General features: G+C 40.0%; 1 protein-coding gene across 4 annotated transcripts in view; it reads right to left on the reverse strand.

Moving 5' to 3' along the window:
* The window catches only part of PRIMPOL (primase and DNA directed polymerase), a 54,328-nt gene extending 38,561 nt beyond the window's left edge, over positions 1 to 15,767 (reverse strand). For 3 of the 4 annotated variants that reach the window (XM_045986028.1, XM_045986017.1, XM_045985999.1), the window contains exons 1-6: positions 15,543 to 15,767; positions 14,557 to 14,633; positions 14,144 to 14,212; positions 11,758 to 11,887; positions 9,566 to 9,805; positions 117 to 214 (exon numbers count right to left, since the gene is read on the reverse strand). In XM_045986028.1, coding sequence (XP_045841984.1) covers positions 117 to 214; positions 9,566 to 9,745 — 278 coding nt within the window. In that variant the 5' untranslated portion in view covers positions 9,746 to 9,805; positions 11,758 to 11,887; positions 14,144 to 14,212; positions 14,557 to 14,633; positions 15,543 to 15,767. The remainder of the gene's footprint in view (positions 1 to 116; positions 215 to 9,565; positions 9,806 to 11,757; positions 11,888 to 14,143; positions 14,213 to 14,556; positions 14,634 to 15,542) is intronic. The other variant, XM_045986009.1, reaches the window with a different exon arrangement.
* Between the last annotated feature and the right edge of the window lie 215 nt (positions 15,768 to 15,982).

Raw genomic sequence — 15,982 nt, forward strand, 5'->3', positions numbered from 1 at the left:
CCAAATGTGGGATGGAGATCCACAACAGTTAATTCACCCAGCATTAATTTCACCAACATTTCTAGATGAAGGAAATGTAACTTTAATGTGTTGTCCTTGATCCTTGACAGACTTACCGGGATTTATAATAAAACCAAAGTTGAGCATAGGTTGTCACCAGGTAAATACGTTGCCCATCGCCCACTTTGTATTCCAAAGCAAATACGTGAACATCCTTTATAAGAGCAAAAATAATAGTAGAAAAATTAATAAAAGCAGAAATCCAAAAACAACTGTAGCTAGTCAATGCTCATGAAGAATTTTATCAAATTTTGGAAAACTGGAATTTGAGCATCTTTTTTCCTAAAAAAAGAAAAATAATTATTGTGACTATGCCAATCAAAATCTAATTATATTTATTCACTCAAGTAATACATGTTCAAGGTAGAAATCATTCGAATATCCAGACCAAAAAGAGAAAAAAAGGAGAAAAATCACTTTTCAATCACTCTAGCTTGACCTCCTATTATAGCTTCACTTTCCAGTTTATGAAATTAAACTTCTTTTAGAGACTTATTTATTGGGGCACATGGGTGGCTCTGCCTTCGGTTGAGCCTCTGCCTTCAGCTCAGGTCAAGATCTCAGAGTCCTGGGATCGAGCCCCGCATCGGGCTCTCTGCTCAGCAGGGAGCCTGCTTCTCCCCCTCTCTCTGCCTGCCTCTTTGCCTACTTGTGATCTCTGTCAAATAAATAAATAAAATCTTAAAAAAAAATAAAGACTTATTTATTCATTTTAAAGAGAGAAAGCACACATGCATTAGGGGGAGGGGCACAGGGAGAGAGACTCTCAAGCAGACTCTGTGCTAAGTGAGGTGCCTGACATGGGGCTTGATTTCACAACACCAAGACCATGACCTCAGTCAAAACCAAGAGTCTGAGGCTCAGTTGACTGTGCCACCCATTTAAGACTTATTTTTTGAAACAACCTAAATGTTACTATAAATGACTTAGGCTAGGGGTACCTGGGTGGCTCAGTTGGTTAAGCAACTGCCTTTAGCTCAGGTCATGATCTTGGAGTCTCGGGATCGAGTCCCACCATCAGGCTCCCTCCTCAGCGGGAAGTCTGCTTCTCCCTCTGAACTCTCCCCTCTCATGTTCCCTCTCTCTCATTCTCTCTCTCTCTCAAATAAATAAATAAAATCTTTAAAAAAAATGACTTAGACTAAAATTAATAATTCTCTAGTACATATAAAAACATGTGGGCAACAAATTTTTAAAATTTTTAAAATATTTACAAGTTAATATTAAAAGCTTAAGATTTAAAATGTTTACCTTTAACAAGTATAATACTATAAATAGTCTTTTCTATGAGACACTTTTTTTAAGGTTAATGGCTGTGGCACTTGATATAACCATTTGCATTTGTTGCCCCAAGAGTTTCTTCTATTAAAGGGATACACAAGTTCTTTTCTTTCCATTTAGTTAATGGCAGCTGTTAAGCCTATCAAGGAAATAAAACTTCCATTTTCAGAAGTGAGATTTCAATGAGGGACTAAATTACTGACATTAAAACAATCTTCCTGAGATAAATTTTACAGTTGGTAATTGTTAAGTTTAGCAATCACACTCCTATTCTAATTCAAGATCAAATGAACCTGTCAGGATTTTAATTTCCGATACTAGAATTGGGTTTACACATAATGAACACAAAGGCTGTTATTTTATTTCTTAATAAACTATTAAACTTAAACTTATTTTAAACTATTAAACTATTTTTAAACTATTTTTTTAAAGATTTTATTTATCTGATAGAGGAAGAGAGAAAAAGAGTGTGTTTGTGCATAGGAGCAGGGGGAGGGGCAGAGGGAGAAGCAGACTCCATGCTGAGCAGGAAGCCTGCCATGGGGTTCAATTCCAGGACCTTGGGATCCAATCCCAGGACCCTGGGATCATGACCTGAGCTGAAGGCAGACACTTAACGGACAGAACCACCCAGGTGTCCCGATTTCCTAAACTCTTCTGATGAGATCTGAGTTAGCTTCCCTTTACAATGGAACAAAGGGTCTTCATCCTAAAAAAAAATTTTTTTTTTTATCTGACAGAGAGATCACAAGTAGGCAGGGAGGCAGGCAGAGAGAGAGGGGGAAGCAGGCTCCCCACCGAGGAGAGGGCCCAATGTGGGGCTCGATCCCAGGACCCTGAGATCATGACCCGAGCTGAAGGCAGAGGCTTTAACCCACTGAGCCACTCAGGCACCCCCATCCTAAAAAATTTTAAGCACACTGAGTTTTTATATAGTATCAGTGATCAGAATCACAATATATTTGTGCTTGACTTCACATATGCACCTTTTCATACTTTATATTCCCCACAGTGCCAAATAAATGATGTGCAATACACATCTGTTTATTTCTGAGCATCAGACCATTTGCAAGGGTAGCAGCCAGCAACCACTTAATCCCACTTACGTAATATGTAGGAAATTACTATTATAAATCCACTCTATTATTCCAAAACACAAAAGGAGAGCATAGAAAGTTAAATACATTGTTTGCTTTGGTGGTATGATTTAAGACCCAGGGTTTATGAACTCTACACTATACTATTTGAGACATTTTATTTTCCTATTGCTTCAGTTCCATTTTTCTTCCTCATTTCATCCTTCAAATTTTCATACTCCACTCATATTTCCTCACATTTTTGTGGGTACTGTTTTAGTTCTCCACTAAAATCTAGTCATTCTATTATTTTTCAGTCCATGGATATGGTCATTTTTCCTCTAAGCATAACTGCTTTTATTCTTTTGTTTTGTTTTGTTTTTTAAATTTATTTATTTGACAGAGAGAGAGAGAGAGTACAAGCAAGGGGAACAGCAGGCAGAAGTAGAGGGAGAAGCAGACTCCCTGCTGAGCAGGGAGACGCGGGCTGGATTCCAGGACCCTGGGATCATGACCTGAGCTAAAGGCAGATGCATAACTGACTGAGCCAACCAGGCCCCTCAGCATAGCTTCTTTTAAATATCATTATGTGGGAGTAGGACAAAAAGGCTGAATAGGAGGATGCTGAGCTCACCTCCCATGGACACACTGAAGTAACTGCCACAAGTAAGGCAACTTGCTCTGAAAGCAGTCAAAGACCAGCAGAACAGATTCTCCACAGCCAAAGACAAAAGACATAAAAACAAGGCCACATCAAGAAGGGTAAAAGAAGGGGTGCCTGGGTGGCTCAGTGGGTTAAAGCCTCTGCCTTTCGCTCAGGTCATGATCCCAGGGTCCTGGGATCGAGCCCCGCATCGGGCTCTCTGCTTGGCAGGGAGCCTGCTTCCTCCTCTCTCTCTCTCTCTGCCTGCCTCTCTCCCTACTTGTGATCTCTATCTGTCAAATAAATAAATAAAATCTTTAAAAAAAAAAAAAGGGTAAGAGGAGCTAAAGCAAAAATAGGAACCAAACCTTGGTACAGAGAACCACAAGCAGGACAGTTAGCACAGGCACAGAAGTCCTCCTTGAAGAGAAAAAGGATCAAGCCCCACATCAGGCTCCCCCATGGGTGCCTGCAGCAGGAGAACTGAGAACAAGTCCCCATTCCCTATTATGTCTGGTTAAGAAAATCACCAGGACAAATCAGAGCAGAATAGAGGATGCAGACTGTGGAGAGCAGCCAAGCTGAACACTGAACAGAAAAGGAAATGAATAAAATAACCATAGTTTAAGGAACATCTGGGACAACATCAAGGGCACAATCTTTCACATTATAGAAGCCCCAGAAGGAGAAAAGAGAAAGAGGGAGAAAACTTATTTGAAGCAATGATAGCCTAAAACTTCCCTAACCTGGGGAAGGAAAAAAGAATAACAGCTCCAAGAAGCAAAGATAGCCCAAACAAGATGAATCCAAGGAAGTGCACACCCACACACATGTAATTAAATGTCAAAATTTAAAGATAGACTATTCAAAGCAGTAAGAGAAAAGCAACCAGTTACATATAAGGGAACACCCATAGATTATAGGCCCATTTTTTTCAGCAAAAACTAGGCAGGTCAGAAGAGGATGACATGATTTATTTCAAGTACAAAAAGAAATAAACTTATGTCCAAGAATACTCTACCCAATAAGATTACCATTCAGAAATGAAGGAGAGATAGAGTTTCCAGACAAAATTTAAGAGTTCATCACCACTAAACTGGCTTTCTAACAACTGTTAAAAGGACTTCTTTATGTGGAAATGAACACAACTAGAAGAAAATTATGACACGAAAAATTTCACTTATCAAAGAAAACATACAGTAAAAATAGATCAATCACTATAAAGCCAGCATGAAGGTTAAAGGACAAAAGTAGTTCAGTATTGACATAAATTAGTTAAGGAATATGTAAAATAAATAGATGTAAAATATAGTATCATACACTTAAACACGGAGGTAGGAAGTAAAAATGTAGCACTTTTATAATGTGTTGGAACATCAGCAACCACCAACTTTACAGACTGCTATATACATAAGATGTTATACATGAACCTCGTGGTAACTATAACCTGTAACAGATACACAAAAAATAAAGAGAGAGTAACCCAGGCATAACACTAAAGAAAGTCATCCATCTCTCCCTGATATGATATGGGGGGCTTGGGAGGTAGGAAAAGAATAAATGAAATAAGATGGGATCAGGAGGAAGACAAACCATAAGAGACTCTTAATCTCACAAAACAAACTGAGGGTTGTCGGGGGGAGAGGGGTAGGGAGAGGGTGGTGGGTTATGGACATTGGGGAAGATATGTGCTATGAAGTGTGTAAACCTGGCGATTCACAGACCTGTACCCCTGGGGCTCATAATACATTATATGTTAATAAAAAAATAAAAAATTAAATATATAAATAAATAAATAAATAAATGGAAGTTATCAATCACATGGAAAGACAGCAAGAAGGAAAAAAACAAGAACTACAAAAACAACCAGAAAACAATAAACAAAATGTCAATAGGTACATATATATCAATAATCACTTTAAATGTAAATGGACTAAATGATCCAATCAAATGACAAAGTGTGACTGAATGGATAAAAAAACCAACCCCATCTATATGCTGTGCACAAAAGACTTCGGACTGAGACATATAAACTAAAAAAGAAGGGATAGAAAAAGATACTCCATGCAAATGCAAATGAAAAAAAGAAAAAAAGGTGGAGTAGCAGTACTTATATCAGACAAAATAGATTTAAAATCTGTAAAAAGAGACAAAGAAAGGCATGACATAGGGGCTCCTGGGTGCCTCAACCAGTTGAGCATCAAACACTTGATTTCAGCTCAGGTCATGATCTCAGGGTCCTGGGATCAAGCCCCTTGTTGGACTCTGTACTCAGCAGGAAGTCTGCTTGAGAGTCTCTCCCTCTGCCCCTCTCCCACTTGTGCATGCTCTCTACTAAACAAATAAATCTTGAAAAAAGAGAAAGAAATAGCATGACATAGTGAAGAAGGGATCAATCTAACAAGAGGATAAAACAATTTTAAATGTCTATGCACCCAACATAGGAGCACCTAAATATATAAAGCAAGTATTAATAGACAAAGAGGGAGAAAGTGATAGTAATACAATAATAGTAGGGTAATTTAACACCCCACTTACATCGATGGATAGATCCTCCAGACAGAAAATCAATAAACTGTACTGGCTTTGAAAGACACATTAGACCATATGCATTTAATAGATTATACAGAGCATCTCATTCCCAAACAGAAGAAAACGTTCTTTTTCAAGTGCACATGGAACATTCTCCAGGATAGATCACATGTTAAGCTACCAAACAAGTCTCAATAAATTTAAAAGGACTAAAATCCTATCAAGCAGCTGTTCGAACAATAAGAAATAAGAAATCAATTATAAGAAAAAAACTGGAAATAACAAACACACGGAGAATAAACAACATGTTACTACACAATGGGTCAGAAGGGTCAATGGTGTCAAAGGGCAAATCAAAAAGGAAGTAAAAAAATACCTGGACACAAGAGAAAATGGAAACACAAACACAATGGCTGGGACACAGCAAAAGCAGTTCTAAGAGGAAAGTTTATAGCAATATAGTCCTATTTCAAGAGACAAGAAAAATCTCAAAAAAGCAATTTAAGCTTATACGTAAAGGAACTACCAAAATAAGAACAAACAAAGTCCAAAATTAGAAGGAAGAAAATAATAAAGATTAGAGCGGAAATAAATGAAATAAAGACTAAAAAGATAATTGAAAAAGATCAATGGAATTAAAAGCTGCTTCTTTGAAAAGATAAACAAAATTAATATAGCCAGACTCATCAAGAATAAAAAAGAAGGGGTTGCCTGGGTGGCTCAGTGGGTTAAGCCTCTGCCTTCGGCTCAGGTCATGGTCCCAAGGTCCTGGGATCGAGCCCCACATTGGACTCTCTGCTTGGCATGGAGACTGTTTCCCCCTCTCTCTCTGCCTGCCTCTCTGCCTACTTGTTATCTCTGTCTGTCAAATAAATAAATTAAATCTTGGGGGAAAAAAAAGAATAAAAAATAAGACACAAAAATAAAAGAGAAGTTACAACTAACATCCACAAAAATACAAATATTTGTAAGCAACTACTACAAGAAAATATAGGCCAACAAATTAGACAACCTAGAAAAAATGGATAAAGACTCAATCAGGAAGAAATAGAATGTCTGTACAGACAGATTACTAGTAATAAAAGTGAATCAGTAATCAAAAACTTCCCAAAAAACAAAAGTCCAGGATCAGATGGCTAGACAGATGAATTCTACCAAACATTTAATAAAGAGTTCTCAAACTATTCCAAAATATAAAAGAAGAAGGAATTTTCCCCCCCAGGAATGCTTCTGAATTTGTTTTACAAGGTCACCAGCATTACCCTCAAACCGAAATGGACAAAGACACTACAAAAAAAGGAAGTTACAGACCATTATCCCTGATGAGCACAGAAGCAAAAAATCTTCAACAAAATATAGGCAAACCTAACACAATACATTAAAAGAATCACCCACCATGATCAAATGGGGTTTATTCCAGGGGCGCAAGAATGGTTCTATATCCACAAATCAACATCTACAGCACTTTAATAAAATGAAGGATAAAGATCAGATGATCATCTCAATAGATGCAGAAAAAGCATCTGTCCCAATTTAACATTATGATAAAACTATCAATAAAGGGAATATAGAGGAAACACATCTCAACATAGTAAAGACCATAAATGACAAACCCACAGCCAACATCAGACCCAATAATGAAAAGCTAAAAGCTTTTTCTCCAAGATCAGGAAAAGATAAAGATGCCCATTCTTCCCACTTTTACTCAATATAGTAGCAGAAATCCTAACCACAGCGATCAGACAAGCAAAAGAAGGAAGAAAAAAAGACATCCAAATTGGTAAGGAAGAAGTAAAACATACAGATGGCCAACAGACCAATAGACACATGAAGAAATGCTCAACATTACTAATCATCAGAGAAAGGCAAATCAAATCAAATCAAATGATTTTGATGGCTGGTATCACACCAGTCAGAATGGCTAATGGCTCAGTGGTTTGGGCCACTGCCTTCGGCTCGGGTCATGATCTCAGGGTCCTGGGATCGAGTCCCGCATCAGGCTCTCTGCTCGGCAGGGAGCCTGCTTCCCTCTCACTCTCTGTGCTTGCCTCTCTGCCTACTTGTGATCTCTCTCTGTCAAATAAATAAATAAAATCTTTAAAAAAAAAAAAAAAGATAAGACATAGGGGCACCTGGGTAACTCAGCTGGTTAAGCGTCTGACTCTTGTCAGCTCAGGTCATGATCTCGGGGTCCTGGGATGGAGCCCTGCGTCAGACTCAGTGTTCAGTGGGGAGTTGGTGTGAGGATTCTCTCTCTCCCTCTCTCCTTATTCCTCCTCCACCCCGCTCTCTCTAAAATAAATAAATAAATCTTTAAAAAAAAAAGATAAAAGAAATAACACTGTTGGTAAGGATTTGGAGAAAAGGAAACACTTATGCACTGCTGTTGGGAATGTAAGTTGGTGTAGCCATTATGGCAACCAGAATGGAGGTTCCTCAGAAAAAATTAAAAATCGAAACACCTGGGCGCCTGGTTGGCTCAGTGGTTTAAAGCCTCTGCCTTTGGCTCAGGTCATGATCCCAGGGTCTTGGGATCGAGACCCACATCGGGCTCTCTGCTCAGCGGGGAGCCTGCTTCCTCCTCTCTCTCTGCCTGCCTCTCCACCTACTTGTTATCTCTGTCTGTCAAACACAAATAAAATATTTTAAAAAAATTTTTTTTTTAAATAGAAACACCATACAATCCATTAATTCTAGTAATTCAGTATTTACCTGAAGAAAATGAAATCACCAATTCAAAAGAATATATGTTCTTTGTTTCTTTATAATAGCCAAGGTATGAAAGATACCTGTGTCCATTGACAAATGAAGATAAAGAAGATGCACTGTATATACACAAAAGAATGTTATTCAGCCATAAAAAAAGAATGAAGTCTTGCCATTCACAACAACATGGATGGACCTAAAGGATATTATGCTAAGTGAAATAAGCTAGAGAAAAACAAAGATCAAAAGACTTCATTTTTATGTGGAATCTAAAAACAAAACAAATCTAAAATAGACTCAAAATACAGAGAACAAACTGGTGGTTGCCTGAGCAAAGGCGGGTGGAGAGACAGGAGAAAACAGGTGAAGGAGATTAAGGGTACAATCTTCCAGTTATAAAATACATACCGCATGGGGATGAAAAGCAAAGCATAGGGAATATAGTCAGTAATATTATAGTAACTTTGGTGATAGATGGGGACTAGACTTATCATGGTGAGCATTTTGTAATGTGTGTAATTGTTAAATCACTATGTTGTTCACCTGAAACTAATACACTATGTCAAGTATATTTCAATTAGAACTTTAAAATATCATTACAGGGACACCTGGGTGGCTCAGTGGGTTAAAAGCCTCTGCCTTCAGCTCATTCTTTTTCATTATTAATATTAAGTAAATGGCCAAAATTCATAGGGATAATTTCTGTAAATAGTGTGATAATTACAGACACCTGGGTGGCTCAGTCGTTAAGTGTCTGCCTTCAGCTCAGGTCATGATCCCATGGTCCTGGGATCAAGTCCCACATCGGGCTCCTTGTTCAATGGGGAGCCTGCTTCTGCCTCTGCCTGCTGTTCCCCCTGCTTGTGCTCTCTCTCTCTGACAAATAAATAAATCTTAAAAAAAAAAAAAAAAAAAAACATGGGGCGCCTGGGTGGCTCAGTGGGTTAAAGCCTCTGCCTTCGGCTCAGGTCATGATCCCAGGGTCCTGGGATCGAGCCCCACATCGGGCTCTCTGCTCTGCAGGGAGCCTGCTTCCTCCTCTCTCTCTGCCTGCCTCTCTGCCTAGTTGTGATTTCTCTCTGTTAAATAAATAAAATATTTTTTTTAAAAAATTTAAAAAAAAACAAAACATAATGTGATATTTAGATTGCAACTAAATTCTTTTGATACTCAGGTGGACTGAAGACAAACAGACCTTTCTTTTTAAAATCCTAAATTATAGCAGCTTCAAAAAAAAAAAAAAAGAGGTAGGAGATAAGAAAATTACCTCTTTACAGCTTTTAACAAAATTAAAAGCCTGAGTTTGCCGATGGAATAGTTTCCAAATGGAGGGTGGTTCTTCTGGCTTGGACAATCTTGGTCTGTATACCGAGGGCAATGGTTTCCTCTCATAACAAGATGCTCGTTCTTCAATTTGCTTCAGTTTTGCTTCCCATTTTCTCTCCATTGGTTTAGGAGTTACAGGGAAACTAAATCCTAACCCATGTAAGATTTCTGTCAATTAGCACTGAAACAAAGACATAATTTCTTTTTTTTAGAATATGTTTTTTTGGTAAAACGCCAAAAACCATTTCCTTACGGTTATTTCCTTAACTGCCCTTCATATATATATATATATATATATATATATATATATATATATGCGCGCATGTGTGTACATATAGTTATATATATATAAAATATTCTGATATACACTTATATATTATATAAATAAATATATAATACCTAATGTAATATATATACTATGTATATAAATGTACTATGTGTATATATATAGTTTTGCATGAAGTTTAAATGTGAAATAGGAATGGGGCTAGTTACCAGACAGCTTTAGATCTTGGCTCTTCTAACAGTGCTATGATTTTAGAAGCACCCTAAGCCTTAACTGCAAAATGGGGATCAATGTCATCCTGAACACTTTATGTAATTATCACGAGGATAAATGTGATAGGATGTAAGAAAACATTTTGTAAATTACAAAGTCTCATGTAAACATAAGTGGTTTTTGTATCATTGTGGTTTTTATTATAACCACTTTATTGCATCAAGCACTATCTATCTTGCCCAAGCGGAGCTACTGCGTTGGCCATCGCTTTTGTGCTATTTCTTAGTACAGAGTTCATTTCTAGACACTACTGTGCAGTTCCCTTTTCTTCTGTTTCTATCCATTGTTCTTTCGTCTTTTCTCCCAACACAGTGGTTAGTTGGGAGAACAATTCAGTGTATAAAAGGAACTGCAATATTGGTTAGTCTTGGTTTAGAATGTCTATGTTAATCATAAGCATATTTAAAGATAGGAATACACACATTTTTAACCTATGTCTGTTAATTTAATGACTGCATTAAAGTAGCAGTCTTTCAATCCCTGTTTATTAATGACATGTGTTTTTTATTTGGACACAATGTTTCCATATTAGCCATGCCAAGGTAAGGGGGCCAGAAAATACTTTTATGATTTGGGATTATAGTTTACTTACCAAAAAAGGATAGGCTTTTAGAAGGGGGGAAAAGCTTGCATCGTAGGTAAGTAACGGCCACAAAACCTGCCATTCCTCCCACGAAGAGATGCTATCTGAGCCCACTCACGTCCTCTCTACTTGGCCACATGACTTGCTTTGGTCAATGTCACATCAACAAATGTGAAGCAAACCGAGGTGTAGTAAGTGCTTGTGCACTGGATTTGTCCTGAGACCAAGACCGTCCTCAGACTGTCATGCTAGAACTCCGGTCTCACAGAAGATAAAAGGACATGTGGAGAAGCACCAAGTTACCTCAGCCAACACCAACTACCAGATACATGGAGTTCAGACATTCTGGACCATCCAGACATCTGAATTCAATGCCTAAGTAAGCCTGAGTGAGTTCAGGTGAGATCTGCCAAAGACCTGCCCAGTCAACCCACAGAAGTGTAAGAAAAAATGAACTTTTTTTAAGCCAAGAAGTTTTGGTCTGGTTTTTTTTTTTTTTTTTTAAATTTTATTTGACAGAGAGAGATCACAAGTAGGCAGAGAGGCAGGCAGGGAGAGAGGAGGAAGCAGGCTCCCTGCAGAGCAGAGAGCCCAATGCGGGGCTCGATCCCAGGACTCCAGGATCATGACCCCAGCCGAAGGCAGAGGCTTTAACCCACTGAGCCACCCAGGCGCCCCTGGTCTGGTTTTTCATACAGAAATCGGTAACTGTGGGGCGCCTGGGTTAAGCCTCTGCCTTCGGCTCAGGTCATGATCTCAGGGCCTTGTCTCTCTCAGTCTGCCTCTCTGCCTACTTGTGATCTCTCTCTGTCAAATAAATAAATAAAATCTTTAAAAAAAAAAAGAAATCGATAACTGAGGTAATCTCCCTTTTCATTAGTATCATCTTCACTAATAATATAATTTATCTATGTAGAAAACACATATATTCATTTTTCAAGGTGAAATAACAACATATACTAAAGCATTCGAGGGAAAAATTCCTATTTACCTCTGGCAATGCCTTTTCTGTACTTGTGCTTATCGAGTCGATAAATATTCTCTTGAATTCTTGCAGAGAATTTTGCAACACAAACTCAATGGCAAATGATATATTCCCGGAAAGGAAAAAGAGGTTCATCCTAAAAGATTGAGATGACAGAGTATCATGACACTGTTAGATTTCACATTGGACTTCAAACATGTCAGACCTAAGAAAGATTACTCTCTCAAAAACAGGTGATCCACATGAAAATTATAAATTATAAACCAAGAAACAAACATAATTCTAAAGGTATAATATAAACTTTACCAAACATGCCTAGGAAGAGAATACAATTTCACTGGATGGAAGGGCTGGAATAATTTTTACTGAAATGGCTTTTTTCAATGCAAAATGACACAGGACTCCAGACTGCTAGATCCTGAGTATTCGGTTTATTTTAATCTGCTTTGCATACCGATAAAAATCCTCCACATTTTGACAACCTAAGTGAGAAACTGACTTTCTTCTATGAAATGTATTAACTTTTAATGAAGTGCAATGATTACTTAATGAAGAAATAAACACAGGGGCACCTGGGTGGTTCAGTGTCTGCCTTTGGCTCAGGTCATGATCCCAGGGTCCTGGGATCAAGCCCCATATCCGGCTCCCTGCTCAGCGGAAAGCCTGCTTCTCCCTCTCCCACTCCCCTTGCTTGTGTTCCCTCTCTCGCTGTCTCTCTCTCTGTCAAATAAAATCTTAAAAAAAATTGACACAGAATGCAATTAGATAGGATTTATAGCTCTAGTATCTTATCGATAACTGACAAAATAACCATGTGGATGTTCACACTTAGTGACATAGACATCCAGAAAACTTTCGATTTGGTAAAAATACTGATACAACCATGGGAAGGAAGCCATACATGAAATTCACGGAGACACAATGGAAAACCAGTCTGATGCTTCCTGGACCAAAGAAACCAGAGTGTCAACAAAGGAAAAAGCAGAATTCAATATATGTTATGCTCTCATGTTGTCTGCACAGTTCAAAAATGTTAACAGCTGGGTTGGGGGTCAGAAGACAGCTGGGGGCTGGACTACTGAAGCAGGAGGGCTGAATGACAAAAGGAAAAGGAAATGGAGACGAGAAAGGCATCTGGCATTCTGGTTTTGGACTATCATATTCCTCATCCCTATCCCTTGGGATAAGAAATATGTCACCATTTTGGAAATGCTTTTAATTCCTGATGGGGAAGGACTGTCATCCTTCTTTTATATAACTGTACATCAAAAACCCCTTTTCACACAGGGGCTGTTAACTATTTTTGGTAAATTTCCAAGTCCCAAAGAAAAATATTTTTTGTTAAAAAAAAAAAGAAAGAAAAATATTTGTTGTTTTTTGAAATAGTTTTAATAGGTTTAAGTTTAAGTTTTAATAGGTTTAAGAACTCTACTGTTTATTTCTTCACAATGCACCACAATGTTAGTTAATTTCTTCCCTTCCTTCCTTTTCTTTTTCTTTTCTCTTTCTTCCCTCCTTTCTTAAATTAAACTCCATGCCCACTGTGGGGCTTGAACTCACACCAAAGGGTCAAGAATCACATGCTCTACCCACTGAGCCAGCCAGGTGCCCCCCTTCCCCACCTGCTCACAGTGTTATTTCTTAACACTGCATTCAATCATGGTCAATACTGATTTTACAACTAAAGGTGGTCAGGCTAGAAAAAAGGCTCGCTTAGTCCTTTTACAGGAACTGTAGTGGGAGAAGAGGCAGAGGGAAGGAGGTAGAGCGATGACACAGACAGCCGACCTCAGTAGCCCTGGTTTCCCTAGGTTTATGCCTAGACATGCCCGGCTCAGACACTTGATAGCATTAGCCCCAGGAGCAGCTGCAATAGATGGCACATGCTTCATGATTCCTGGCTTCTAGGGAAAGCTTCCTCCTCTTTTGTCTATCACAAGTCAACCCCTGTTCCCTCTGTCCTGAGAACAGATTTATCAGTATTTTGTGCTTTCTGGCATATATGTTCCAGTTTCAACATTTAGTTGTGTTCTGGTATTGGACAATAGTTTCTTTTTTTTTTTTTAAGATATTATTTGAGAGAAAGTGAAAGTGAGAGCGATCACGGAGGAAGAGGGAGAGGCAGACTCCAAGCTGAGCGGAGAGCCAGATGTGGGGTTCGATCCCAGGACCCCAGGGTCGACCCACAACCTGAGCCGATGGCAGACACTCTACCGACTGAGCCACCCCGGTGCCCCTGGCAATATTTTCTTAACATAATCCCCTTATGGCCTCTTGGAATACATTTATACTATTTCTCCCACTGCTAGAATATTCATAATAAAGTATGTGATTAAAACTCACTTATAGTAATATTGCTACTTAAGAGTACATTCCAAATTAGTACATTCACCTTTTCCACTTTGGTCATTTTGTCTCTCAATGCTTGAACAGAAGTAACTCATAATTTCCCAAAAATCTCCTGTAAGGGATAAGAAAACACACATTGATCTATTGTTCTTTTCCAGTTCCCCCTTTTCTACCATCCCCACAGGATCCCCATCCAAACAGCCTCTCTGCCACACTAATCACCCTTAAAACCTGACTTGTAACTTTCCATAGTGACACTAATTAATGATTCAGAAAATCACTCAATTCACACTTCAGTTCACCCCAAGAAGTCCAAACTCCCTCGAGAATCTGGACCAGATTCTAAGCCACTTTACAGTCTCCCCAGAATCGAAACCACTTAACCATTTTATTTCTTATTGTTCAGCCAGGATCACATCCTGTCCCTGACCCAGCACCACCACCTATTTCTCTTACCTGGAATTCCTCACCTGCCTTTCCCAAATTCTTCCTCTTCGAGGCCCAGATCAAAGTCCCCCACCTCTGCGACAATTCTGTGAAAAGAAATTACTGAATTCAGTCAGAAGACATCGCCTCTAGCCAACCCTTTTACTACCATGAAGTCTCAACTAGACTAATTAGTATAATCCACAGGAAAACAGAAAACCGCTGCTGCTGCCTTAACTGAAGTATCATTTTGGTAAGAGAGCTTAGCACAGGAAGGGGTGTGGGCATCCCAGCAGGGCGACAGGACCTGTGCGACCACATTCCCTATGAAGAACTGCGCGCTAAACCACTGGTAGGGTTTGGAGAGGGTCCTGGTCTCCAGTTTTACTGCAGCAGAAAAAGGGCCTGCCAAACACTGGTCCTCTCTCAATTCGGGAGGGATAAAGAAAGGCCCAGGTGTTCTCGAGATGCAAATCTAGCTCAGGTAATTCTCCTTTCATTAAGAGCAAATGAGTTAACTCTCTTAAACCCGTGTGGGGGTTGGGATTCGTACCTCCAGGCGTTGTTGAAAGGATAAAATAAGAAAATGTACTGCGAAAAATGTACTAAGCACTTCACTAAGGGCTGCCGTACATATAGAAGGCGTCTATATAGACATATACACACACACATATATATAGGACGACGTCTATTTAAGGGCAGACTACACCCCTGACGTACGCCCGAATAGGCAGAAATGCTGGGGGCAGGCTAGCTGCTAACGTGGGGTCCCCTGTCCTGAACCTCTTGAAGGTCGCAGAATTTGGTGCTCGACTGTGTTAATACTCTGCGAAAAGGACTCATTGTTTGCATCAGGGTCTGAACACAGTTCGTGAACCAGAATAGGCAGGGAAATACTGAGCGCAGGGAAGGAGGATTTAGGGGCAGGGAACTGGGCGGGGAGCGAAGGAAAGGCCTCGACACCACGGGGGAAGTACAGATTACCAGCGCGGGTCGCGCGCGGCCTGCTCCCCTACCTCCGGGAGGTCTGAGTGGGCGTCAGGCCCGCCTATGACTCCCTCCTCTCTGCTCCTTGGGTCTCGCGAAGCGTTCAAGTGTCCCTCCTACTTTCAGAACCCCGCGCCACCAGCGGAAACCCGCCGGTCCCCAGGGCAGCAGGCGGGACCAGTCTTCAAATCACGCGCGAGGCCACAGCGCGGGGTGGGCGTGCCGACAGGAAGGGACGCTCACGCCTATGAAGGAGCGGCAAAAGGACGACGGGGGCGGGAAAGGAGTGCGCCGGGGCCTATGAGGGAGACGTAGATGGCAGGCGGGGGGGCGGGGAGAAGAGTGGGCCAGGCCTATGAGGGTGAGGTATATGGAAGGCGGGGCGGGGAGAAGAGTGAGTCAGGCCTATGAGGGAGGGGCATATGGGAGGCGGGGGCGGGGAGAAGAGTGCGCCGGGCCTATGAAGGAG

Source organism: Meles meles, chromosome 2 (assembly GCF_922984935.1).
Source record: "Meles meles chromosome 2, mMelMel3.1 paternal haplotype, whole genome shotgun sequence".
Classification (NCBI taxonomy): domain Eukaryota; kingdom Metazoa; phylum Chordata; class Mammalia; order Carnivora; family Mustelidae; genus Meles; species Meles meles.